General features: G+C 37.7%; 1 protein-coding gene across 2 annotated transcripts in view; it reads left to right on the top strand.

Moving 5' to 3' along the window:
- Nucleotides 1–25,895, top strand: part of LOC128642107 (multidrug resistance-associated protein 1) — a 148,709-nt gene that overhangs the window by 25,651 nt on the left and 97,163 nt on the right. For both annotated transcript variants that reach the window (XM_053694768.1, XM_053694770.1), the window contains exons 4-7: nt 5,436–5,561; nt 11,009–11,146; nt 19,349–19,474; nt 23,806–23,867. In XM_053694768.1, coding sequence (XP_053550743.1) covers nt 5,436–5,561; nt 11,009–11,146; nt 19,349–19,474; nt 23,806–23,867 — 452 coding nt within the window. The remainder of the gene's footprint in view (nt 1–5,435; nt 5,562–11,008; nt 11,147–19,348; nt 19,475–23,805; nt 23,868–25,895) is intronic.

The following is a 25,895-nucleotide window of genomic DNA, read 5'->3' as shown; positions in this document are numbered from 1 at the left end:
AATGTCTAATGCTGCTCTTGCTTCTCGAGGTTATACTCCTCCTTCTGTTAGTTCCTTATAGGACAATTCCTCAGATTTCACTCCTATAGGGAAGGACTTTATTATTTTTACAGTATCTGAAATGTTGTCGGTTATGCCTCCTTCAGGTAAGCGTAAAAAGGTCAGTTCAGAATTTACCTTCTACAAGCTCTAAGCCTGCTGAGGTTAATTTTTCTGGTTGTGAAGCTGTTAAAGTCCTCAGAGGGAGAGTTTGTTTTTTTGATTACCCGAGGTCTTCCTCTGATCATGAATCAGAATCAGTCCTTTTTGTTTAAAGTTAGATGTAGTCATTCTTTTTTAAAGAATATTTTGCTTACTTTAGAGGTTAAATTTCCTTTGGATGATAGCTCTTCTTTTAAAGACCCTTTTTAATCCTTCCTTAGGTTTTTTTTCAGCAAGCAGCATATGTTTTTAGACCAGCAGTTTATATTGCTGATGTGGCTGCTGCTTCTTCTTTTTGGCTAAATAATCTTTCTTTGCAGTTTTCTGAATAATCTATTAATAAAGTTTTTTTTTAAAACCTTTAGTTGTTTAAATGTGCTAATGTTTAATTTGTTATGCTGTTTTAGACATTTAGGGTTTACCACTTTTTGCAGGATGGTTTGGATAAAGGTTTATCCGCTAGTTCTTTGAAGGGTCATATTTATGCCCTCTCAGTTTTGTTCCACAAGAAGATTGTTAATCTTCCTGGTATTCATGGTTTTGTTGATGCTTTAGCCAGAATTAAACTTGTGATTAAATATATTTCTCCTCCTTGAAATATAAATTTGGTTTTGAAGATTTTACAGGCTTCTCCATTTGAGCCTATTTATAAATTGGAATCCTGGAAGGAATTGTTTCTTTTGGCTATCTCTTCCTGCTAGAAGAGTCTCTAAATTATCTGCTCTTTCATTTGATCCTTCTTATCTAATTTTTCATCAGTATAAGGCAGTTTTATGAACCAAATTTGACTTGTTACCTAAGGTTGTGTCTTCAGACAATATAAGCTGGGAAATTATTGTCCCTTCTTTGTGTTCTAATCCCAAGAATTCTTTGGAGAGACTTCTTCATAACTTGGATGTTGTTCGGGCATGTTGATGCTACTAAGGCTTTCAGATAAACTTCCAGTTTGTTTATTCATTTTTTTGGTTCCAGGAAAGGGCAGAAAGTGTCTGCCATTTCTTTGGCTTCTTGGTTGAGTCTTTTGATCCCTAAGGCTTACTTGGAGGGAGGTCAGCCTCCACCTAAACCGATTACTGCTCATTTTACCAGATCAGTTGTCCCTTCTTGGGCTTTTAAGAATGAGGCTTCAGCTCACCAAATTTGCAAGGCAGCTACTTGGTCTTCTTGGCATACTTTCTCTAAATTCTACCATTTTGATGTTTTTGTATCTTCGGATGCAGCCTTTGGTTGGAAAGTCCTTCAGGCAGTTGTCTCAGATTAATTTGTTTTTGCCTATTGCATGATTTTTAGTGCATTTGAAAAAATAAAATAAGAGTGTGTTTTGCCCTTTGAGTTCTATTGGGGTTGTGGATATAGTTTATCTGTGAAAAAAAAGATGTTCTTTATATCCCACCATTAAGTCTCATTATTCTGGGATTCCACAGCTTGGGTATTAGTTCCCAGGAGTAATGAACTCTCACCACCTGTATGAAAGAAAACATAATTTATACTTACCTGATAAATTAATTTCTTTTATGGTGGTGAGAGTCCACAATACTCCACTCTGTGCTTTTTTGGTGTTGGTTTGTTTTTTTCCCTGCTTCTATTTTTTGTTCTTCTTACTTTTTCTCCCATTTCCCATTTTTGCTTGACTATAGGTAAGACTAAGTTGCCAGTAAGATGGGAGGGGTTTTATAGAGCTCTTGGGGTTTGGGAATCTTTGCCTCCTCCTAGTGGCAGGGAAGAGTAATTCCCAGAACAAATGGATTGTGGACTCTCACCACCCAGTAATCTGCTCCTGAACTTACCTATTTATACTTTCTTTTTTAACAAAGGATACCAGGAGAATGAAGTGCATTTGATAATAGAAGTAAATTGAATAGGTCTTTTAAAACTGCATGCTATATCTGAATCATGAAAAATTAATTTTGACTTTAGCGTCCCTTAAATTTTGAATCAAATGTAATACATTATGTAGCCAAGGCTTAGAATGATAGCTTAGTGCTTTGTTAACCCATTGACTGCCACTGAGGAATGCAACACAGTTGTTACCTGGTAACATATACTCCTGTGTTACATATCATCTTTTTAATAGATCTCTCCAAGGGCAAAGCTTTACAGCTAACCAATAAAAACAACTTGTACATCTGTTGCACCTTAATTTGTATTTGTTCTCACAACATTGTTTTACTGTTAAGAAAGTAGGAAGTGTGTGAACGTTTTTATTTAGGGGTCATAGAAATCTCTGCTACTAACTCCAGTTATTTGGTGTTACACAGAATGATAATGACATTGCTAAATCTCTAGGAAAACAATGTAGGCATGAAATGTTTAGTCACACTGGGAATATCACGCAACAGATGCCCCAGGGGTATTAATGGGGTATAGTAACAGCAGTTCTTATGGTAACGCTCAGTAAGTTCTGTAATTGTCTAATATGCACCGGAAAAAATTAGCAAAAACAAATTATAAACAAACCTTTGTGCCCCAAATACCCTTCTACTAGAAGAAGCAGAGTTTTATTAATTTATGCTACTTAAAGGGATATGAACATCTAAATTAAACTTTCATGATTCAGGTGGAGCATGCAGTTTTACTTTTATCACATATTCTTTGTTCTTTTGGTATTTTTTTGTTGAAAAGCATACCTAGGTAGACTTAGCTCCCAGTAGTGCATTGCTGCTCCTAGCTGCTGATTGGTGGCTACACACATATGCCTCGTGTTATTGGTTCACCAGATGTGTTCAGCTAGCTCCCATTAATGCATTGTTGCTCTGTTACTGACTTTACAGGGGTTAAACATAGCCATTTGCTTTTTGTACCTTTATGTTCCTTTAACCAGACTAACCAAGTAGATATAGTGAAATTCAAGGTCAGGGGTGACAAACTTATGACATAAATTCCCAAGTTAAATAAATGTGTTGGCACTGTGCTTTGTGGCTACCACCATACCAGTTGGTCTCATTGGCTGCAATTGTAGTACTTATTATCTGATGAATCCATCCTCATACACACACAACCATTTGCCACCAAGTTCTTGAGTTAGGGCATAAGATTTATTAAAATCTGCACTTTCCTGCCTCTCCAAAGAGAAATTTCATCATTGATTGAAGCATATTTAAGTATGCCTGGTTTTAATTACATCCATGTGATGTATATGAGACTAATCTAGCAATGTTTTACAGCACTCTCTGGCAGGCAAAAGGTTAAAACATCATTCATTGTTTTCCTGTGTTTCAATTCTAATGAAATCCTGAAATAAACGTTATTCTTGTATAACTGTTATGCAATGTTTTTCCCATACCCCATTAACTTTAAAACAATGATTTGAGATTAAAAAGGAAGGTTTGGAATGCCATTTTTTTTTAAAATTATTTTCTCATGCATAACCCAGGTGCAACCACTGGTGATTTAATTTCCTTTCTAATGCAAGTTCTTGCTTTTTTTTTTTTTTTTTAATTAAAGGGACAGTCAAGTATAAATTAAACTTTCATTATTCAGATAGGACTTTTAATTTTAATTGACTTTCCAATTTATTTTTATCATTGGTATTCTTAGTTTAAACTAAACATAGGTAGGCTCATATGCTAATTTCTAAGCCTTTGAGGAGGGCTGCCTCTTATCACATTCTTTTTAAATCTCTTTTCAACACAAAGAGACAGAAAGTACATGTGGGCCATATAGATAACACTGTGTTCAGGCACAGAAAGTTATTTAAGATCTAGCACAAAACAATGCTAAATTTAAGACAATAGATAATAAACAGTCACAGTCATGTGATCAGGGGGCTGGAAGAAGGTTCCTAGATACATGGTAATCACAGAGGTAAAAAGTGTATTAATATAACAGTGTTGGTTATGCAAAACTGGGGAATGAGTAATAAAGGGATTATCTATCTTTTAAAACAATAACAATTCTATGGTTGACTGTCCCTTTAAGATTGAATATAAATTAATCCATTTTGTTTATAAAGGGTTTTTTGTTTTCCTTTTCACATTTCAACATAAAAAAATAACTTGCTGTGAAAATAAAAAAATCATTCAGATTTGCCATTTTTAGCATTATAAATCATAGTTTTCAATCCCTCACAAATGAGAAAGTCCTGCTTGGGAAGTCACAAGCATTGCAGCTCCTGCGCAGAAGATGGCAGGTGATTGGTGATTATATGTAACTGTTGCTCCTGATTGGCTGACAAGCAGTTTCATGCTTAGAAGCTGCAATGCTTGTAGCAACCAAGTGGGACTTTGCTTTTTTTTTTTTTTTTAAATCCCTTGCAGAGATCAGTGATGTAAAAATGGCATTCTATAATGAATGAGTACTGTTTTTTTTCCCTTACACTGTCTCTTTAAATGATGGGCAGCTTAGTAAACCTGTAACCTGCATGGGCTGATCTATTATGCAGTAGCCTTTTTGTGAAAAAAATATATACATTTTTAGCAAGTTGTTTTTAATAAAATTGAAAAAATGAAGCAGTAAAATGCATATTATATGAACAAAAATAAATGTTGCTGTTTTTGATCATATATAGAATCTGTAAATACATGCTCTGACAGTATTAGACCGTCATGTTTGACATTAAAAATTATCTTTTAATGTCAATTCACTGCTCAAAAACAAGGGACATGAAACTCAAATATGTTCTTTTATGATTCAGATAGAGCAAACAATTTTAAACAACTTTCTAGTTTACTCTTATTATCGAATTGTCTTCGTTCTCTTGGTGTCTTTATTTGAAAAAGCAGGAATGAAAGCTTAGAAGCTGGGCCATTTTTGGTTCAGCACCTGGGTTGCGCTTGCTGTGATTGGTGGCTAAATGTACCTACCAATCAGCAAGCGCTATCCAGTGTACTGAACCAAAAATGGGCCAGCTCCTAAGCTTTCATTAATGATTTTTCAAATGAAAATACCAAGAGAACGAAGGAAAACTGATAATAGGAGTAAATTAGAAAGTTGCTTAAAATTGCACGCTCTATCTGAATCATGAAAGAAAAAAAATTGAGTTCCATATCCCTTTAAGGTAAGTATTTTACACTTTAAAAGTAAGTATATAGCTTTAAAACATTTACATTTGTTTTAGCGGAAATCATTGTAAATGTTTAACGAAATAGTGCAGGGAACGAATATTCGGGGGAAACAAATGTCCTCAAATAGTCGTTACGAAATGCGTATGCGTCAGTGTTTTGTAAAGTAATTACAGTATAATGATACTTTGTTCTTTGTATTTAACTTGATTCTATTTTCTTTTATTATCCCAGTGCCTCTCTGCGTTGCTGACATTTATCTGCTATGTAGATCTGTTCTACACCATATGGAACGTCACTCACAATATTCCAGAAGCCCCAGTTCTGCTGATCAGCCCGCTTATCCTTGGATCTGCCATGGTAATTCATATAAATCTGTGACAGATTGATTTTAAGATATATAAGACCATGTCTCTCTCATGAGAGGAGGCGGCTCCTAATCTTACGTTCCTGGTTTTTCAAATAAAGATACCAAGAGAACAAAGAAAAATTGATAATAGGAGTAAATTAGAAAGCTGCTTAAAATTGCTGCTCTAGAATATCCCTTTAACCAAAAGAGCAACTCACTCACTTTTCACTTTGCATTTTGTTACTCAAAGGACCAGTAAATACAGTAGATTTGCATAATCAACAAATGCATGATAAAAAGACAATGCAATAGCACTTAGGGGTAGATTTATCAAAGGCTTTGCAAGCCTTTCAACCTCCTACGGCTGCAGGCTCTCACAAGAGAACCTGCAGTCCATATTTAACAAGCAGCGGTCATTAGATCGCTGCTTTCCTAACCTTTGTTGGCGAATTTCAATCTCCCCGGTCTCGTCCGACCGGGGAGATTGACAGCTCCTGCCCGCGTGTGATTGGCTGTGCGCGGGCAGGGGGCGGGATTGCACGTGATCGCAAAATAGCGCTCTTGTGCGATGCTGAAATCCGCCAGGAGAATTCAGCCCACCAGAGGCAAGCTGCGACAGTCAGGGGCGCGTATATTCGCCCCTGTCCCTTGCAGCTTGATAAATCAACCCTAAAGTCTGAACTTCTGAGTAGAAGATTTTTTCTAACAAATTTCAGTTATGTCTATTTCCACTCCTGTATCATGTGACAGCATCAGCCAATCACAAATGCATATACGTATATTCTGTGTATTTTTGCACATGCTCAGTAGGAAATTGTAAATATAAAGACTGTGCACATTTTGTTAATGGAAGTAAATTGGAAAGTTGTTTAAAATTGCGGCTCTATCTGAATCATGAAAGTTTAATTTGGACTTGAGTGTTACTTTAATTTTGACTTGAGTGTCCCTTTAAACACATGTTACTGATCAAGACAACCTGCCTTTTCCCTTATTACACCACAACTTGGCAAGAGTCCTTGCCGGTTCTTAAGAACCATTCTGTTTTGCAACGTCCGCTGCTGCTGGTGGTTTCCATAGGATAGTGCAAAGTTTCACTGCTCCCGCACCTCCCCTTAAATGCTCTAGAGCATGACATAATACAAGCCCCACTGGCACTCTGAGCAGCTGCAGTATTTAAAATGCTGATGCACTGAGAATATCTAGCTATGCTTCACATGCACATGCAGAGAAAAATGTTAACACTAAGGGGCCAATTTATCAAGCCCCGTATGCATTTAAATGCATCTGTTTCCACGCAAACCTTTAGGCTCGCCGAAAATAGGAGTTAAGAAGCAGTGGTCTTAAGACCACTGCTCCTTAACTCGGCCGCCGCCTCTGAAACGGCAAACTGCAATCAGCCTGATCGGATACGTTCGGGTTGATTGACACCCCCTGCTAGCGGTTGATTGGCTGCAAATCTGCAGGGGGCGGCATTGCACAAGCAGTTCACAAGGAATGCTTGTGCAATGATACAGCGGATCATGTCCGTCCGCACAATGGTAAATTATCCCCTAAAACAGTGATAACTTTTGCTAGAAGCATTTTTGTGTTTAAAAGTTTATTGCAAATATGTTTCTATTCAAAGATGTAATTCATCTATGTGCATTTAAATTTTGACCGGAAATTCCCTTTAATGTGTTTCAAATGTTTCATTTTACCTGTTGGAGTGTACCAAATTGTAGCTTCTTCACCGTTATTTTATTATTATCATTGTTATTAATAATAATAATAATCATATTGTATACACACACATATGTTTTATTAACATACAAAAATAAACCTAAAGGAACAAATTCTCATAAATGTAATACACCAGTGTTTCTCAAACGCGGTCCTCAAGTAACCCCAAAAGGCCAGGTTTTTTATTATAGCTGAACTTGAGCACAGGTGAAATAATCAGCTGATCAGTAACCATGGTTACTAACTTGCTCACACCCATCAGCTAATTATTTCACCTGGGCGCTAGCTGAGCTATAATGAAAACCTGGCCTGTTGGGGGTACTTGATGACCGCGGTTGAGAAATACTGTAATACACTACAGCTAGTATAGCAAGTAATAGTACAGTATTCCTTTAAACAGAGCAAGGTTCTTTATTTTGTTTATTACAGTAGGGAAAGAACTCTGACCATTGTAGCACAAACTTTTGAAAAATGGTTTATCTGCTAAACTGCAAAAAAAATGTAACAGTTTTATGGAATATGTAAAACGAATCTTATTATTTATATGTATTAGCTACATTTTTCACATTCCATTTTGGACTCTGAACCCAAATCTGATCCGTCCACAAATTCTCTTTCTATGTTGGTATTGCTGTACCTCGTGTCGGAGAGCCTGCCCTCTCAAATACTCAGAGACAGAAATCTTATTCTGTATCCGTAAACATGAGTACGATTTGGTTATGTCATTAACAATGATGGAAGGGAAATCAGACTTGCAAAACTGGTTAGTCAGGAAGCCAAAACAACTGTTTAGTGTGTCTGAAGCAGATTATTAAAGGGACACTCAAGTCAAAATAAACTTTTATGATTCAGATAGAGCAGCAGTTTTAAGACCCTTTCCAATTTGCTTCCATTATCAAATTGTGCACAGTCTTTTTATATTGACACTTTCAAGGTACTGAGCATGTGCACAAGCTCACAGGGTATAAGTATACTAGTCTGTGATTTGCTGCTGTCTGTCACATGATACAGGGGCTGGAATATGGGAGAAAAAATAAATTGGTCAGAAACAAAAATCTACTGCTTATTTGAAATTCAGAATAGGTTTTATTGCATTGTCTTTTTATTATGCGTTTTTACTGCATTGAGTGGTCCTTTAAGTAGAGGTATATGTCTGTCCTACATAGAAAGCTAGTGTGACTCATCTTCTACTGTAAAGGGAACAAGATTGTAAAAAAATGATGATGTAGGACCCAGTAAAGACAAAATGAATATGATGAATAAGATACAGCATGCAATTTGAAACAGCTCCCCAGTTTACTTCTAATATCTTATTTGCTTTGTTCTTTTGGGATTATTTGTTGAAAAGCATACCTAGGTAGTCTCTGGTGCAACAATGCTCTTCTAGAGGCTAGCTGATGATTGGTGGCTGCACATATGTGACTCTTGTCATTGGCTCATAAGATGTGCTGAACTAGCAGTGCATTGCTGCTCCTTCAACAAAGGATACCAAGAGAATGAATACATTTTGATAATAAAGTTAAATTGGAAAGTTGTTTAACCACTTAACCACAGCAGATGTACCCTGTACCCCCAAATATCCACCAGATATAGCACGGGCCTTGCTGATGTCGGCACGACCACACTATATCTGCATGTGTACGGACGTGAGATATGTAGTACTCCCACAGCTTTGCCGCTGTCAGCTGAAGCTGCGCTAGTTAAACCCTTAACGACCATGGATTTACTGGGTACATCAGCCATTAAGGGGTTAAAATAGTTTACTCTATGTAAATAATAAAAGGAAAATATTGGGTTTCATGTCCCTTTAACCTATATGCTTCCATCCCACCAATCACCTGTGTTCAACTTGGGAGCTGCAATGCTAACAGCTCCTGAGCAGGACTTTACTCATGTTTTTTTTTTTTACCCTTTTATGGAGGTTAAACACATAGGGGCATATGTATCAAGCTCCGAATGGAGTTTGATGCCTGCAGACTCGCCAGAAACAGCAGTTATGAAGCAGCGGTCACAAAGACTGCTCTGTGCAGGCGGACAGACATCACCGGAAATCAACCCGATCGAGTACGATTGGGTTGATTGACACCCCCCTGCTGGTGGCCTATTGGCCGCGAGTCTGCAGGGGGCGGCGTTGCACCAGCAGCTCTTGTGAGGTGCTGGTGCAATGCTGAATACGGCGAGCGTATTGCTCACCATATTCAGCGAAGTCTGGCGGACCTGATCCGCACTGTCGGATCAGGTCCGCCAGACTTTGATAACTAGAGGCCATAGAGTTCCCCAGTGAGTAGTTAAAAAGATAACTTTTTTGTCATTTTATGTACTATTTGTACAACCCAAAAATATATTCCTGATTCAGATAGAACATATCATTTTAAATATCTTTCCAATTTACTTCTATTATCCAATTTGCTTTGTTTTCTTGTTATTCTTTGTTAAAAAGCATGAATGCAAGTTCAGGAGTGTGCACGTGTCTGCAGCACTGTAGGGTAGCAGTTTTGCTACAATGTTATACATCAGCAGGAGCACTAGACGGCAACACTATTTCCTGGTAGTGCCCAGACATGTGCACGCTACCTATCTAGATATCTCTTCAACAAAGAATAACATAAGAACAAAGCAAATTTGATAATAGACATAAACTGGAAAGTTTTTTTTTTTAAATTGTATTCTCTATCTTAATAATGAATGAAAAATGTTGCGTTTCATGTCCCTTTAACCTGCAAGAAGCCGTGTAAGAAAGTTAGTCAGGGGTTTTCATTTCATCTCAGTTTGTCTCCAAAGTGCCGAAAAACAGTAATAGCCCCTTGGCTATTTATTGTGAAAATAAGGAGAAGCGGAAACATCACAGTTAACCCCTTGGCTGCCATATAGGATTTAGTATCCATATAATCCATCGCCCCAGGGGCAGAACTTTTTTTCACTTTCTGCGATGAGATGTTTTCAGTGAAAAACTTTCTGCAGATCATTTTTAAATAAAATTCAATTTTAAATTAGGCAGTTATACTAAAGCACCAGTTCAAATGTAATGTGTTAGTTAACTGGAGAATAAAGCAAAAATAAGTTTTATAATATAGTGCAGTAGTTGAAAAGTGCATTGCAAATTAGCTGCAGACATACTCTAAAAAAGGTGCATTGCTTATACAAACCTTTTACATTCAGAAAAAAACAGCTTTGCAGACCGTGAAAGTCTATTGGACTGCTTGAAACGATCTCTGAGAGCCAGTCAATTAATGCACTGCTACTTTGCAGCGCTACTGCATATTTGACTGTTTACTTCAAACAGCACGTTGCTCTGGAGGCACTGTGATAAGGAAAACTTACACAGTGCAGCCAGAGAACAGCTCTGTTTGAAGAGAACAGTCTAATGTGGAGCAGCGCTGAAAAGATAAATCGCTAACAGTTCCTGCATGTGCCCTGTTCTTTCTGCATGCTGCATTTTCTGTGCTGACATCTCAGATCACTGTATGTTCTGCCTAGGGGTCCATCGCTGTCCATCAATAGGTTTAATATGTATTTTTTTTAAATATGGATAACATTAGGTGAAATCAGCTGTCATTATTTATATCCATATCCTTATATGAACTTTACACATCTTTATGGTTTAATATATACTTATAGCACTATATATCATTTTATTTTGTTTCTATCACTTTATATCACATTTATTTCATATTTTTCTCCTCTGTGATACTATGGTATTTGTTATCATTATATCTCCTCTGCTCTCGTTTTCCCACAGCTCCTTTCTGCGTGTTTGATTCAGTATGAAAGAATGAAAGGTGTCCGTTCTTCTGCCATTCTGCTTTTTTTCTGGATATTGGCCGTGCTCTGCGGTATATTCCAGTTACGGACAAGAATCAACACAGCCTTCTTAGAGGTGAGTACAACTATTTCTGAGCAGTGTCTTTACCTTTATATAGCATATCAGCTAAGATGAAGCCTTTTTCATAGTCTAACATTATAGATCAAGCTGTGAGTTTACAAATTAACCCCTTAATGACCACAGCACTTTTCCATTTTCTGTCCGTTTGGGACCAAGGCTATTTTTACATTTTTGCGGTGTTTGTGTTTAGCTGTAATTTCCCTCTTACTCATTTACTGTACCCACACATATTATATACCGTTTTTCTCGCCATTAAATTAACTTTCTAAAAATACCATTATTTTCATCATATCTTATAATTTACTATAAAAAAAATTATAAAATATGAGGAAAAAATGGAAAAAAACACACTTTTTTAACTTTGACCCCCAAAATCTGTTACACATCTACAACCACCAAAAAAAAAACATGCTAAATAGTTTCTAAATTTTGTCCTGAGTTTAGAAATACCTAATATTTACATGTTCTTTGCTTTTTTTGAAAGCTATAGGGCCATAAATACAAGTAGAATTTTGCTATTTCCAAACTACTTTTTTTCAAAATTAGCGCTAGTTACATTGGAACACTAATATCTTTCAGGAATCCCTGAATATCAATTGACATGTATATATTTTTTTTTAGAAGACATCCCAAAGTATTAATCTAGGCCAATTTTGGTATATTTCATGCCACCATTTCACCGCCAAATGCGATCAAATACAAAATATCGTTCACTTTTTCACAAATGTTTTCACAAACTTTCGGTTTCTCACTGAAATTATTTACAAACAGCTTGTGCAATTATGGCACAAATGGTTGTAAATGCTTCTCTGGGATCCCCTTTGTTCAGAAATAGCAGACATATATGGCTTTGGCATTGCTTTTTGGTAATTAGAAGGCCGCTAAATGCCGCTGCGCACCACACGTGTATTATGCCCAGCAGTGCAGGGGTTAATTAGGGAGCTTGTAGGGAGCTTGTATGGTTAATTTTAGCTTTAGTGTAGTGTAGTAGACAACCCAAAGTAATGATCTAGGCCCATTTTGGTATATTTCATGCCACCATTTCACCGCCAAATGCGATCAAATAAAAAAAAAACGTTAAATTTTTCACAATTTTAGGTTTCTCACTGAAATCATTTACAAACAGCTTGTGCAATTATGGCACAAATGGTTGTAAATGCTTCTCTGGGATCCCCTTTGTTCAGAAATAGCAGATATATATGACTTTGGCGTTGCTTTCTGGTAATTAGAAGGCCGCAAAATGCTGCTGCGCATCACACGTGTATTATGGCTAGCAGTGAAGGGGTTAATTAGGAAGTTTGTAGGGAGCTTGCAGGGTTAATTTTAGCTTTAGTGTAGAGATCAGCCTCCCACCTGACACATCAGACCCCCTGATCCCTCCCAAACAGCTCCCTTCCCTCCCCCACCCCACAATTGTCCCCGCCATCTTAAGTACTGGCAGAAAGTCTGCCAGTACTAAAATAAAAGCTTTTTGGGGGGTTTAGGTTTTTTTTAAAAAAAAAATAATTATTATTCTGCTGTATAGGACCCCCCTTAGCCTCCAACCTCCCTGATCCCCCCCAAAACAGCTCTGTAACCTTCCCTATCTGCCTTATTGGGGCCATCTTGGGTACTGGCAGCTGTCTGCCAGTACCCAGCTTACACAAAAAAGTGCTTTTTTTTCTTAGTTTTTTTTTTCTGTAGTGTAGCTTCCCCAAAACCCCCCCCCCACCACCACAAACCCCAACCACCTCATTGATCGTTTTTTTTTTTCACTTATTTTAAACTGATTGCACCTTTTTCTGTAGTGTAGCGGTTCCCACACGCTCCCTCCCCGTGCACGCGCCCGCCCCCGCCCTCCCGTGCACGCGCGCGTCCGTGCGCGCCCCCGGGCATCCCCGCCCACGATCCCGCCTCCCTCCACATCTCCAGGGCCATCGATGGCCGCCACCCGCCTCCCGGTAATGCTCCCACCCACCAACGAAGGAAGCCACCGATCTCCGGTGCAGAGAGGGCCACAGAGTGGCTCTCTCTGCATCGGATGGCTTCAAAAGGTTATTGCAGGATGCCTCCATATCGAGGCATCACTGCAATAACCGGAAAGCAGCTGGAAGCAAACAGGATCGCTTCCAGCTGCTTTCCACACCGAGGACGTGCAGGGTACGTTCTCAGGCGTTAACTGCCTTTTTTTTGAGGACGTACCCTGCACGTCCTCGGTCGTTAAGGGGTTAAAGTGAAAGTCTGCTTATATTTCATGAATGAAAGTGCCCTTTATTTGTTTCAACAGTCAACCCTAGCGTTTCAAAAATGATATGGTTGACATATCAAATGTGCAAGTTACAAGTTAGGCGTAGCATTGCGGTGAAGCTTTGCGCTCACAAGAGCGTGATTCCACGCATTCTCATTCTCATCCTGTCAGACATGGCTGAGAACCTAGTGCAGCAAAAGGAGGGGGGGGGGTAAGTCGCGCAGCGAAGTGTAAATAAATATGTATATCAGCATATACATACTGTATATATTTACAGGGAACACACAGTCCCCAGAGACTTTTCAGTGCCGTTTTTCTAACACCCCTCACCCACTCATTTTAACCCCAAAAAACGGCTCAGTGCAGTTTTTAAAAAAATAAATAAAAATGCTAATAATTTTTTTATTTTCAAAACCCACACTAGACAAAAATTTAGGGGCAATGGTGGCACTTTTGGAAAATTGACAAGAGATCTGATCTCTGGTTAATTTTCATAGCGCTAACGTGTAATGGCTGGTTATTTATTGTGAGCCCGTAAATGGGCGAGTTTGCAAGTTTATAGGCACGCAATAAATTAGTGGCCCATCTAGTCCTAAATGAACACCTTGTATCTTAAGGCTTTTTGTTTGTACCAGTTTTTATTAAGTCCCTTAATCACTTCTTTGCATTTCCAACTCTTTATTGCATCCTGTTTTAGCATTCACACGGCTAGATTTGGAGTTTGGCGGTAAAAGGGCTGTTAACGCTCCGCGGGTTTTTTTCTGGCCGCACCATAAATTTAACTCTGGTATCGAGAGTTAAAACAAATGCTGCGTTAGGCTCCAAAAAAGGAGCGTAGAGCATTTTTACCGCAAATACAACTCTCGATACCAGAGTTGCTTACGGACGCGGCCGGCCTCAAAAACGTGCTCGTGCACGATTCTCCCATAGGAAACAATGGGGCTGTTTGAGCTGAAAAAAAACCTAACACCTGCAAAAAAGCAGCGTTCAGCTCCTAACGCAGCCCCATTGTTTCCTATGGGGAAACACTTCCTACGTCTGCACCTAACACTCTAACATGTACCCCGAGTCTAAACACCCCTAGCCTTACACTTATTAACCCCTAATCTGCCGCCCCCGCTATCGCTGACCCCTGCATTACACTTTTAACCCCTAATCTGCCGCTCCGTAAACCGCCGCCACCTACGTTATCCCTATGTACCCCTAATCTGCTGCCCTAACATCGCCGACCCCTATGTTATATTTATTAACCCCTAATCTGCCCCCCACAACGTCGCCGACACCTACCTACACTTATTAACCCCTAATCTGCCGAGCGGACCTGAGCGCTACTATAATAAAGTTATTAACCCCTAATCCGCCTCACTAACCCTATCATAAATAGTATTAACCCCTAATCTGCCCTCCCTAACATCGCCGACACCTACCTTCAATTATTAACCCCTAATCTGCCGACCGGAGCTCACCGCTATTCTAATAAATGTATTAACCCCTAAAGCTAAGTCTAACCCTAACACTAACACCCCCCTAAGTTAAATATAATTTTTATCTAACGAAATAAATTAACTCTTATTAAATAAATGATTCCTATTTAAAGCTAAATACTTACCTGTAAAATAAATCCTAATATAGCTACAATATAAATTACATTTATATTATAGCTATTTTAGGATTAATATTTATTTTACAGGTAACTTTGTATTTATTTTAACCAGGTACAATAGCTATTAAATAGTTAAGAACTATTTAATAGTTACCTAGTTAAAATAATTACAAATTTACCTGTAAAATAAATCCTAACCTAAGTTATAATTAAACCTAACACTACCCTATCAATAAAATAATTAAATAAAACTACCTACAATTACCTACAATTAACCTAACACTACACTATCAATAAATTAATTAAACACAATTGCTACAAATAAATACAATTAAATAAACTATCTAAAGTACAAAAAATAAAAAAGAACTAAGTTACAGAAAATAAAAAATATTTACAAACATAAGAAAAATATTACAACAATTTTAAACTAATTACACCTACTCTAAGCCCCCTAATAAAATAACAAAGACCCCCAAAATAAAAAATTCCCTACCCTATTCTAAATTTAAAAAGTTACAAGCTCTTTTACCTTACCAGCCCTGAACAGGGCCCTTTGCGGGGCATGCCCCAAGAATTTCAGCTCTTTTGCCTGTAAAAGAAAACATACAATACCCCCCCCCCCCAACATTACAACCCACCACCCACATACCCCTAATCTAACCCAAACCCCCCTTAAATAAACCTAACACTAAGCCCCTGATGATCTTCCTACCTTGTCTTCACCATGCCAGGTTCACCGATCCGTCCTGGCTCCAAGATCTTCATCCAACCCAAGCGGGGGTTGGCGATCCATAATCCGGTGCTCCAAAGTCTTCCTCCTATCCGGCAAGAAGAGGACATCCGGACCGGCAAACATCTTCTCCAAGCGGCATCTTCTATGTTCTTCCATCCGATGACGACCGGCTCCATCTTGAAGACCTCCAGCGCGGATCCATCCTCTTCTTCCGACGACTAGACGACGAATGACGGTTCCTTTAAGGGACGTCATCCAAGATGGCGTCCCTCGAATTCCGATTGGCTGATAGGATTCTATCAGCCAATCGGAATTAAGGTAGGAATTTTCTGATTGGCTGATGGAATCAGCCAATCAGAATCAAGTTCAATCCGATTGGCTGATCCAATCAGCCAATCAGATTGAGCTCGCATTGTATTGGCTGATCGGAACAGCCAATAGAATGCGAGCTCAATCTGATTGGCTGATTGGATCAGCCAATCGGATTGAACTTGATTCTGATTGGCTGATTCCATCAGCCAATCAGAAAATTCCTACCTTAATTCCGATTGGCTGATAGAATCCTATCAGCCAATCGGAATTCGAGGGACGCCATCTTGGATGACGTCCCTTAAAGGAACCGTCATTCGTCGTCTAGTCGTCGGAAGAAGAGGATGGATCCGCGCTGGAGGTCTTCAAGATGGAGCCGGTCGTCATCGGATGGAAGAACATAGAAGATGCCGCTTGGAGAAGATGTTTGCCGGTCCGGATGTCCTCTTCTTGCCGGATAGGAGGAAGACTTTGGAGCACCGGATTATGGATCGCCAACCCCCGCTTGGGTTGGATGAAGATCTTGGAGCCAGGACGGATCGGTGAACCTGGCATGGTGAAGACAAGGTAGGAAGATCATCAGGGGCTTAGTGTTAGGTTTATTTAAGGGGGGTTTGGGTTAGATTAGGGGTATGTGGGTGGTGGGTTGTAATGTTGGGGGGGGGGTATTGTATGTTTTCTTTTACAGGCAAAAGAGCTGAACTTCTTGGGGCATGCCCCGCAAAGGGCCCTGTTCAGGGCTGGTAAGGTAAAAGAGCTTGTAACTTTTTAAATTTAGAATAGGGTAGGGAATTTTTTATTTTGGGGGTCTTTGTTATTTTATTAGGGGGCTTAGAGTAGGTGTAATTAGTTTAAAATTGTTGTAATATTTTTTCTTATGTTTGTAAATATTTTTTTATTTTCTGTAACTTAGTTCTTTTTTATTTTTTGTACTTTAGATAGTTTATTTAATTGTATTTATTTGTAGCAATTGTGTTTAATTAATTTATTGATAGTGTAGTGTTAGGTTAATTGTAGGTAATTGTAGGTAGTTTATTTAATTATTTTATTGATGGGGTAGTGTTAGGTTTAATTATATCTTAGGTTAGGATTTATTTTACAGGTAAATTTGTAATTATTTTAACTAGGTAACTATTAAATAGTTCTTAACTATTTAATAGCTATTGTACCTGGTTAAAATAAATACAAAGTTACCTGTAAAATAAATATTAATCCTAAAATAGCTATAATATAAATGTAATTTATATTGTAGCTATATTAGGATTTATTTTACAGGTAAGTATTTAGCTTTAAATAGGAATCATTTATTTAATAAGAGTTAATTTATTTCGTTAGATTTAAATTATATTTAACTTAGGGGGGTGTTAGTGTTAGGGTTAGACTTAGCTTTAGGGGTTAATACATTTATTAGAATAGCGGTGAGCTCCGGTCGGCAGATTAGGGGTTAATAATTGAAGGTAGGTGTCGGCGATGTTAGGGAGGGCAGATTAGGGGTTAATACTATTTATGATAGGGTTAGTGAGGCGGATTAGGGGTTAATAACTTTATTATAGTAGCGCTCAGGTCCGCTCGGCAGATTAGGGGTTAATAAGTGTAGGTAGGTGTCGGCGACGTTGTGGGGGGCAGATTAGGGGTTAATAAATATAACATAGGGGTCGGCGATGTTAGGGGCAGAAGATTAGGGGTACATAGGGATAACGTAGGTGGCGGCGATTTGCGGTCGGAAGATTAGGGGTTAATTATTTTAAGTAGCTTGCGGCGACGTTGTGTGGGGCAAGTTAGGGGTTAATAAATATAATATAGGGGTCGGCGGGGTTAGGGGCAGCAGATTAGGGGTACATAAGTATAACGTAGGTGGCGGTCGGCAGATTAGGGGTTAAAAATTTTAATCGAGTGGCGGCGATGTGGGGGGACCTCGGTTTAGGGGTACATAGGTAGTTTATGGGTGTTAGTGTAGTTTAGGGTACAGTAGTTAAGAGCTTTATAAACCGGCGTTAGCCAGAAAGCTCTTAACTCCTGCTTTTTTCAGGCGGCTGGAATCTTGTCGTTAGAGCTCTAACGCTCACTGCAGAAACGACTCTAAATACCAGCGTTAGAAAGATCCCATTGAAAAGATAGGCTACGCAAATGGCGTAGGGGGATCTGCGGTATGGAAAAGTCGCGGCTGTAAAGTGAGCGTTAGACCCTTTAATCACTGACTCCAAATACCAGCGGGCGGCCAAAACCAGCGTTAGGAGCCTCTAACGCTGGTTTTGACGGCTACCGCCGAACTCTAAATCTAGGCCTTAGGAAATTGCAATTTCTAGGCTCAATTAAAAATAATGTAGATTAAATTATTAGTTGTAAAATAAAATAAAAATGTATATTTTATGCCCAAAAATATATTTATGAAAGTCCAAAAGCAAAAGCTTGCAAATTCCTTCTTATTGATCAAAGCAATGATTTTACGTTTTATTATTGAAAATATGTGATTTTCCATAAAGCTGTAATCAGAGACGTATCAAATGACTGAAACAGTTAAAAGCAACAACCAATAGGAAACATCACTATTTAAAAGGAGCTTAATTGAAGAGTGTAGACATCCTTTATAAAGCCAAACGTCTTGGTGAAATGCACGTTGGACGTGATGTCACTAGGATGGCACGACTAATAACAGACTGCTTTACTCTGTCTCTCTGAGACGCTATTATAATAGTATTTTCTATTATTATTATTATTATCATTTATTTGTATAGCGCCGCTAAATTCCGTAGCGCTGGGTACAATGATAGGGGTATACAATGACAAAGATTTGTGATACAATACAAAACATAACAAGACTAAACAAATCTAGCACAGGAGGAAGAGGGCCCTGCTCCGGAGAGCTCACAGTCTATAGGGTACATTGTATGCAGTATTTATTTGTTCCTTAATTACCTGAGTGATTGTAAGTGCCTATTTTTTTACTTACTTAAAGGGATATGAAACCCTAATATTTTCTTTCATGATTCAGCTACAGCATGAAATTTTAAGCTTAGGAGCCAGCTCATTTTTGGTTCAGCACCTGGGTAGCACTTGCTTGATTAGTGGCTTCCCAGGTTCTGAACCAATAATGGGCCAGCTCCTAAGCTTACATTCCTGCTTTTCCAAATAAAGATACCAAGAGAATGAAGAAAAATTGATCATTGGAGTAAATTAGAAAGTTTCTTAAAATCACATGCTCTATCTGAATCATGAAAAAAATGGGTTTCATATCCCTTTAATTATTAGTTGTATTTCCATTTTAATGTTGATTTGCTTTTAAATAAAAACATAATTCTCACCTTTTTTTCCTTTGCACAGGGGGCTGAAATAGATAAGCTGCGCTATACTCTTTTCGTGCTCTACTTTATTTTGATTGTGGTGCAGTGTGTACTGTGTGCATTTAACGAAAAACCTCCATTTTTCTCCAGCATCAAGAAAGAATCAGTAAGTTAATTGTATAGCTCTTTTTTTATTGTATATTTTCTTTTTGAATGGGATATTAAACAATCTGTTTCATTGTTGTAATAAAAAGCACTAATGAATATGTATTATCCATTGTATTTAAATGGATTTTGCCTTTAATTTATTTATTTAAACTTTATTTGGGAAGTGTCCATTACTTCCTGTCTCAGCCCTACAAGGAGGCTGTGGTCTCTACAGGAAGCTTATCTAGCATAATGTCATAACACTTTCACAGTTGGTTTAGTATTAAATGAATAGACTAGATAAAAAGGGAGTCAGATTTACTAATGTTCTAAACAGGCTGATTGTAACTTAAAGGGACATTCCGGTCAACATTTAAATGCACATAGATTAATTACATCTTTGAATAGAACCATATATGCAATGTATATGTATTGGCAAACATGCTTCTAGTAAAAGTTATAACTGTTTAAGCATTCACATGCACGTGCAGAGAAAAATGTTAATTATAGCTAGATATTCTCAGTGCACCCGCATTTTAAATACTGAAGCTGCTCAGAGAGCCAGTGGGGCTTGTATCATGTCAGCATGACCCAAATTTATTCAAATTTATGCAAGTGAACATGGTAGTCTCTCTGGAATGCCCCCACCAGGCCCCTAGCCTCAAGGGTCAGGACCCCCAACATCAAGGGCCAGAGACAGGGCCCCCAAAGTCCAGAGCCAGACCCCAAATTCCATGGCCCTCACAACAACAGACTCCCGACAGAGCGAGCCCTCCCACACTCTAGGGCCCCTCGAGCAACAAACCCCACATCCAGGAACAAGGACCCCACTTTGGAGCCAGGGCCCCCACTAAATTCACACTTAACTGTTAGTTACTGATTGTGCAGCTGTTAGCCCCAGCCTAAGGAGCACATCAGGAGCCATGGAGATGCCATTTGTGGGCCCCCCTACATACTGGGCCCTCAGTCCCGGTCCTATTTGCCCGGCTGCTCAGTCCGCCCCTGCCTGTGTTATACTATTAATTATAATGGTTTACTTCAAGGGACATTAAACACCACATAAATACTAGATAAAATAATACATTCAAAGAAAAGATTAGTCTGAGAATAACATGTAGATGTATTTTTAAAGTTTCATTAGTTGTTTAAATATAGACAAAATAGGTGTAAAGTTTTAATGTCTATAAAACAATGAGAGCTGCCATGTTGTAACTTAAGTTAACTTCTCTGCTGTGGCCAATTAGAGACAGTTATAAATAGGTCACTAGAGTGTGCAGCCAATGGCTGTGTGGAATATAACAGTGTTCTGCACTTCCATTTCTAACTGAAACTGAAAAGCTCACAATTTCAGAACAGAATTATAGGAAAAGGGGACAAAATAAATGATGAAAGTATATTGCAGAGGTTTTTTTATATATACAATTTATTATTTTATATTACTATCTCAAAGTGTGTAATGTCCCTTTCAGATATAAAAAAGTGCTAAATCTTACAGCGCAACTCTCAGCTCATCACTACAGTATGCATTAAACTGATAGGGTGCCCTAAAAAAGGTTTTGGTCATGTTAAAAACTGTAACCATCCAATTTTATTATCAAATTGTGTGTTCAACACTGAGCGCAAGATAATGCACCCTGCACTTTTGAATATACTCCACTTCTAATCTAAGCCTATGTGTTTAACTCTTTGCTGGTGTCAATACATAGTTATAGGGAAACAATAATGCAATAAAAATATTTTCACAGCTTTATGTCCCTTAAAGGGACGCAAACCCCCAATTTCTTTTATTTTATGATTCAAATGGAGCATTGAAGTTTAAAGGGACACTGAAACCAAATTTTTTCTTTTGTGATTCAGACAGAGCATGACATTTTAAGCAACTTTCTAATTTACTCCTATTATCAAATTTTCTTCTTTCTCTTGGTATCTTTATTTGAAATGCAAGAATGTAAGTTTAGATGTCGGCCCATTTTTGGTGAACAACCTGGGTTGTCCTTGCTGATTGGTGGATACATTTATCCACTAATAAAAAAGTGCTATCCAGAGTTCTGAACCCAAAACAAAAGCTTAGATGCCTTATTTTTCAAATAAAGATAGAAAGAGAACGAAGAAAAATTAATAATAGGAGTAAATTAGAAAGTTGCTTAACATTGCATGCTCTATCTGAATCACAAAAGAAAAAAATTGGGTTCATTGTCCCTTTAAACATCTTTCCATTTTTCTTCTATTATCAAATTTGCTTCATTCTCATGATTTCCCTAATTAAAAGAGCAGCAATGAACTACTGGTTGGTAGCCAATGACGAGAGGCATATATGTTCAGCTGTTCCTGAGCCTACCTAGGTATGCCTTTCAACAAAGGATACCAAATTAGAAAGTTAATTAAAAGAGAAATTTATTTTGTGACTCCGACAAAACATACCATAAAAAAAAAAAGTTTCCAATTTACTTCTATAATCAAATTTGCTTCATTCCCATTACCTTCTGTTTTGAAGAGATACCTAGGTAGGCATCTGGAGCACTATATAGGAGGAAATAGTGCTGCCCTCTAGTGTTCTTGCAAATGGATAACATCCTGGCAAAACTGTTGCCCATATAGTGCTCCAGAAATGAGCCGGCTCCTAAGCATCCGCCCCTGCTTTTCAACAAAAGATACCAAGAGAACAAAGAAAAAATCATAATATAACTAAATTAGAAAGTTGTTTTTAAATCTCATGCTCTAAATCAGGAGAAATTTTTTTTGGATTTCATATCCCTTTAATTTTGCCTTTACTGTCCCTTTAACTATGATACAAAACAGCACTTTAGAATGTATACTGCATCACTTCTCTAAATGGACTAGTAAATTAAAGGACCAGTCAACACTGTAGATTTGCATAATCAACAAATGCATAATAAGAAGACAATGCAATAGCACTTAGTCTGAACTTCAAATGAGTAGTAGATTTTTGTTAAATAAATTGCAAATTTATGACTATTTCACTCCCCCTGTATCATGTGACAGCCATCAGCCAATCACAAATGCATATACGTATATGCTGTGAATTCTTGCACATGCTCAGTAGGAGCTGGTGACTCAAAAAGTGTAAATATAAAAAGACTGTGCACATTTTGTTAATGGAAGTAAATTGGAAAGTTGTTTAAAATTGCTGCTCTATCTGAATCATGAAGTTTCATTTTGACTTGAGTGCCCCTTTAATGTCTACAAGCTTGTTTTGGGGCCCTTTAAGACCTCTGAGATTTCAAGGGAAATCCTGAGTCTCCACTACTCTCCACAAATAAATTCTTTTCAAGTCCCCAGGTATTCAGTCCCTTGTCAGGAAGAGAGAGATGGTCACTCACATGTGAATAAGACAATAGACTACAGAGCTGTACAAACATTCATAGAGGGAAGGGAGAGGAAATCTACTATTCTGTAGTTTGTAGAACTTTTCTGTTGATCCACTACAAAGATATGAGCCCCTTGCATCAGTGAGATTTCCTCCTGATCCAAACTGTACTCTAGCTCCAGTTAGTGCATAATAAAAGGGACAGTATACTGTAAAATTGTTTTCCCTTAATGTGTTTCCAATTACTTTTTTTTTTACCAACTGCAGACTATAAAATATACGAGGATTTTATTTGTAAGGTTTATTTGTGTATATGAAATAGCTGATTTTGTGATTTGAAGCTACAACCTAAAAAATGGTTTGAGCTTGTAGGCATAATCAAATCTCATTACTTTATCACACTGTGTACATATTCATGCTTCTTTATCTTATATCTGTAGGTATAATCAGATGTCATTACATTATCGCACTGTGTACATATTCATGCTTCTTTATCTTATATCTGTAGGTATAATCAGATGTCATTACATTATCGCACTGTGTACATATTCATGCTTCTTTATCTTATATCTGTTTCTAAACCAAAGACCAATACTTCGAGAGAACAATTGAACATGAACATTTTATTACCTTATCTCTTCTATACCCCACTGGGAGTGTAATTTATTCTTCTGCTGGCTGTGCTTACACAGCTTATCTATAACTTGGACCTAAGGCCAGAAACTTTCAGAATAGGTGGGGATACCACAGGCTAAATCAACTATTTAAAATCCAATATAAGGGTAAAGTTAATACTTGTAAACAATTTAATACACTTGAGCAGGTAAAGTGGATCATTGGGAACAAATTAAAGGGGAGACATTTTTCGAGTAAACTGTCCCTTTAAAGCAGCACTCTTCAGAGTTACTATACTGAGAGTAAACTCACGGTCATTGGTTCTAGTTTATATGCATTACACAAACACATAAAAAGCCTAAACAAACAAATCAATGTCATCTTGTTTTCTTTGTTTATTTTCCCAGAATCCCTGCCCTATAACAAACGCCTCATTCCTTTCTCAAGTGACATTCAGCTGGTTCACAGAGTAAGTAGCACGGTGATGATTCCTTCTGCAATAACAGAGATATCCGCTGGTAAAATCAGAGTATAGGGGCAAGAAATGAACACAAATAAATGATCACAAGTCTGTGCAAATAAACCACCAGTCTATGTGACAGTACTGATTGATATTAGTATATAATGCAGTGCTGTAACATAGAATGACATTGTATTTATTCACCAAGAGCTGGCAGACGGCTATAGTCCTTAAAGGGACATTATACTCCTAGCCTATAGCAGCAGTCAAACATTGTGTTACAAAAAAAATGTCTTCAAACTGACAAATGCGGCCCTCTGCTGTAGTTTTGTGCCCCCCCCCCCAAAATAAAATAAAAAGCAGAGCTCAGAATATAGGACGTAGCATAGAAAATTAGGAACTAAGAATGTGTGTTTTGGGACTTCTGTTGGGTGGGCAAATATGGTGAGCACAACTCAAAAGGGCCCTCAGGATTGGAGAAGAGCAAATAGAGGGTACTCTGCAACCCAACTAAATCTGTCCTTACCACACTGAGCATTTTTAGGAAATGTTTCCAGTTGATTGATGTTATCTCATTTGCTTTGTTTTCTTATTATCCTTTGTTGAAAAGCATACCTAGTTAGGCTCTGGAGTAGCAATACACTACTGGGAGCTAGCTACTGAATTGTAGCTGCATATATACGCCTCTGTCATTGGCTCACCGGATGTGCTCAGCTAGCAACAACGGATACCAAGAGAATGAAGTAAATTTGATAATTGAAGTAAATTAGAAAGTTGTTTAAAATGTTATGCCAACTGCTTTTTCAAAGGCGCGAAACACGCGTCAGGCATTCGCACTGCTTTTCCTGCACACACTTGCTTTATCTTATTTTAGTATAATACTCTAATTTTTGTTGGCCTTAATTGGCACATAGTCTACTTTGTTAAACGTAAAACTGTCTTATTTCAGTTACAGAAACAAAGGGACATATATAGATAAACAAATGTGGGGTTATATGATTTAAAGTATATAGGACTGAGACTTTGAAGTATGCTTTAGCAAAGCCAAATAGTATATAACATTTATGTTTATTATTTATCATTAATAGAGCCAGGTATTTTAATACCATTTAGTACAGGAGAAGCGTGCGCTAATTACATCTTGTGTGTTTTCTTCTTTAACGGATAGTTGGAGTCTAGCTAACAGCCACTATTATTGTTTATCTCTTACCACTAAAAGGTGTTTCTTTGATATACTCTTGGTGGGACAAAACTGTGGAATAATTTTTACTATTTGTTCGTTTCCCTAATACTACTATCCTATTTGGGGAAACAATTAAACTATTTGTCTACAACATAGAGACAAAAATAGATAAATAATCGTTTTTGTATCATCCACCCACCTTAGCCAAATTGGCTTACAGAGTATATACATATGCATCAATACACCAACATTGTTCAAATCTGCTAACTCACACCTCCAACATTTGTTTTGTACTAATAAATGTTATTGTCTGTTTTTTTTGTTCTTTCTCATGATTTTATTAAATTATTATTAAAAGTTACATTTTAAGTCAAATCAGTCCTTCCATGCCCATACCATTATAGTGATTATAGGCTCTTATTCTAAGTGTGTCACACAATACCTCTTTTTCTCACCTTATTCCCTTTAAATTAAAGCCATTTCAGCAATACTGAAACTATCAGCGAGTGCATGTGTTGCACTAGCAGCTGATTACTCACTGGCCGATAAAGACAAGCCCACAGCTCTGTTGGTGATCAGGACATTCCTCCATCAGCAGGAAAACTAAAAGTACTGTAATCATTTTAAAGGGACATAGAACCCCAAATTTTTCTTTCATCATTTAGATAGAACATGCAATTTTAAACAACTTTCTAATTTACTTCTATTATCAATTTTGCTTTGTTTTCTTGTTATCCTGTGTTGAAAAGCCAGAAAGAAAGATCAGGAGTGTACACTTGTCTGTAGTACTATATAGCAGCAGTTTTGCAACAATGTTATACATTAGCAAGAGCACTAGATGGCAGCAGTTTTAT

The sequence above is a fragment of the Bombina bombina genome, chromosome 11 (assembly GCF_027579735.1).
Source record: "Bombina bombina isolate aBomBom1 chromosome 11, aBomBom1.pri, whole genome shotgun sequence".
Taxonomy (NCBI): domain Eukaryota; kingdom Metazoa; phylum Chordata; class Amphibia; order Anura; family Bombinatoridae; genus Bombina; species Bombina bombina.
Note: the sequence above shows the minus strand (reverse complement) of the source record. Positions and strands in the feature narration are given on the sequence as shown.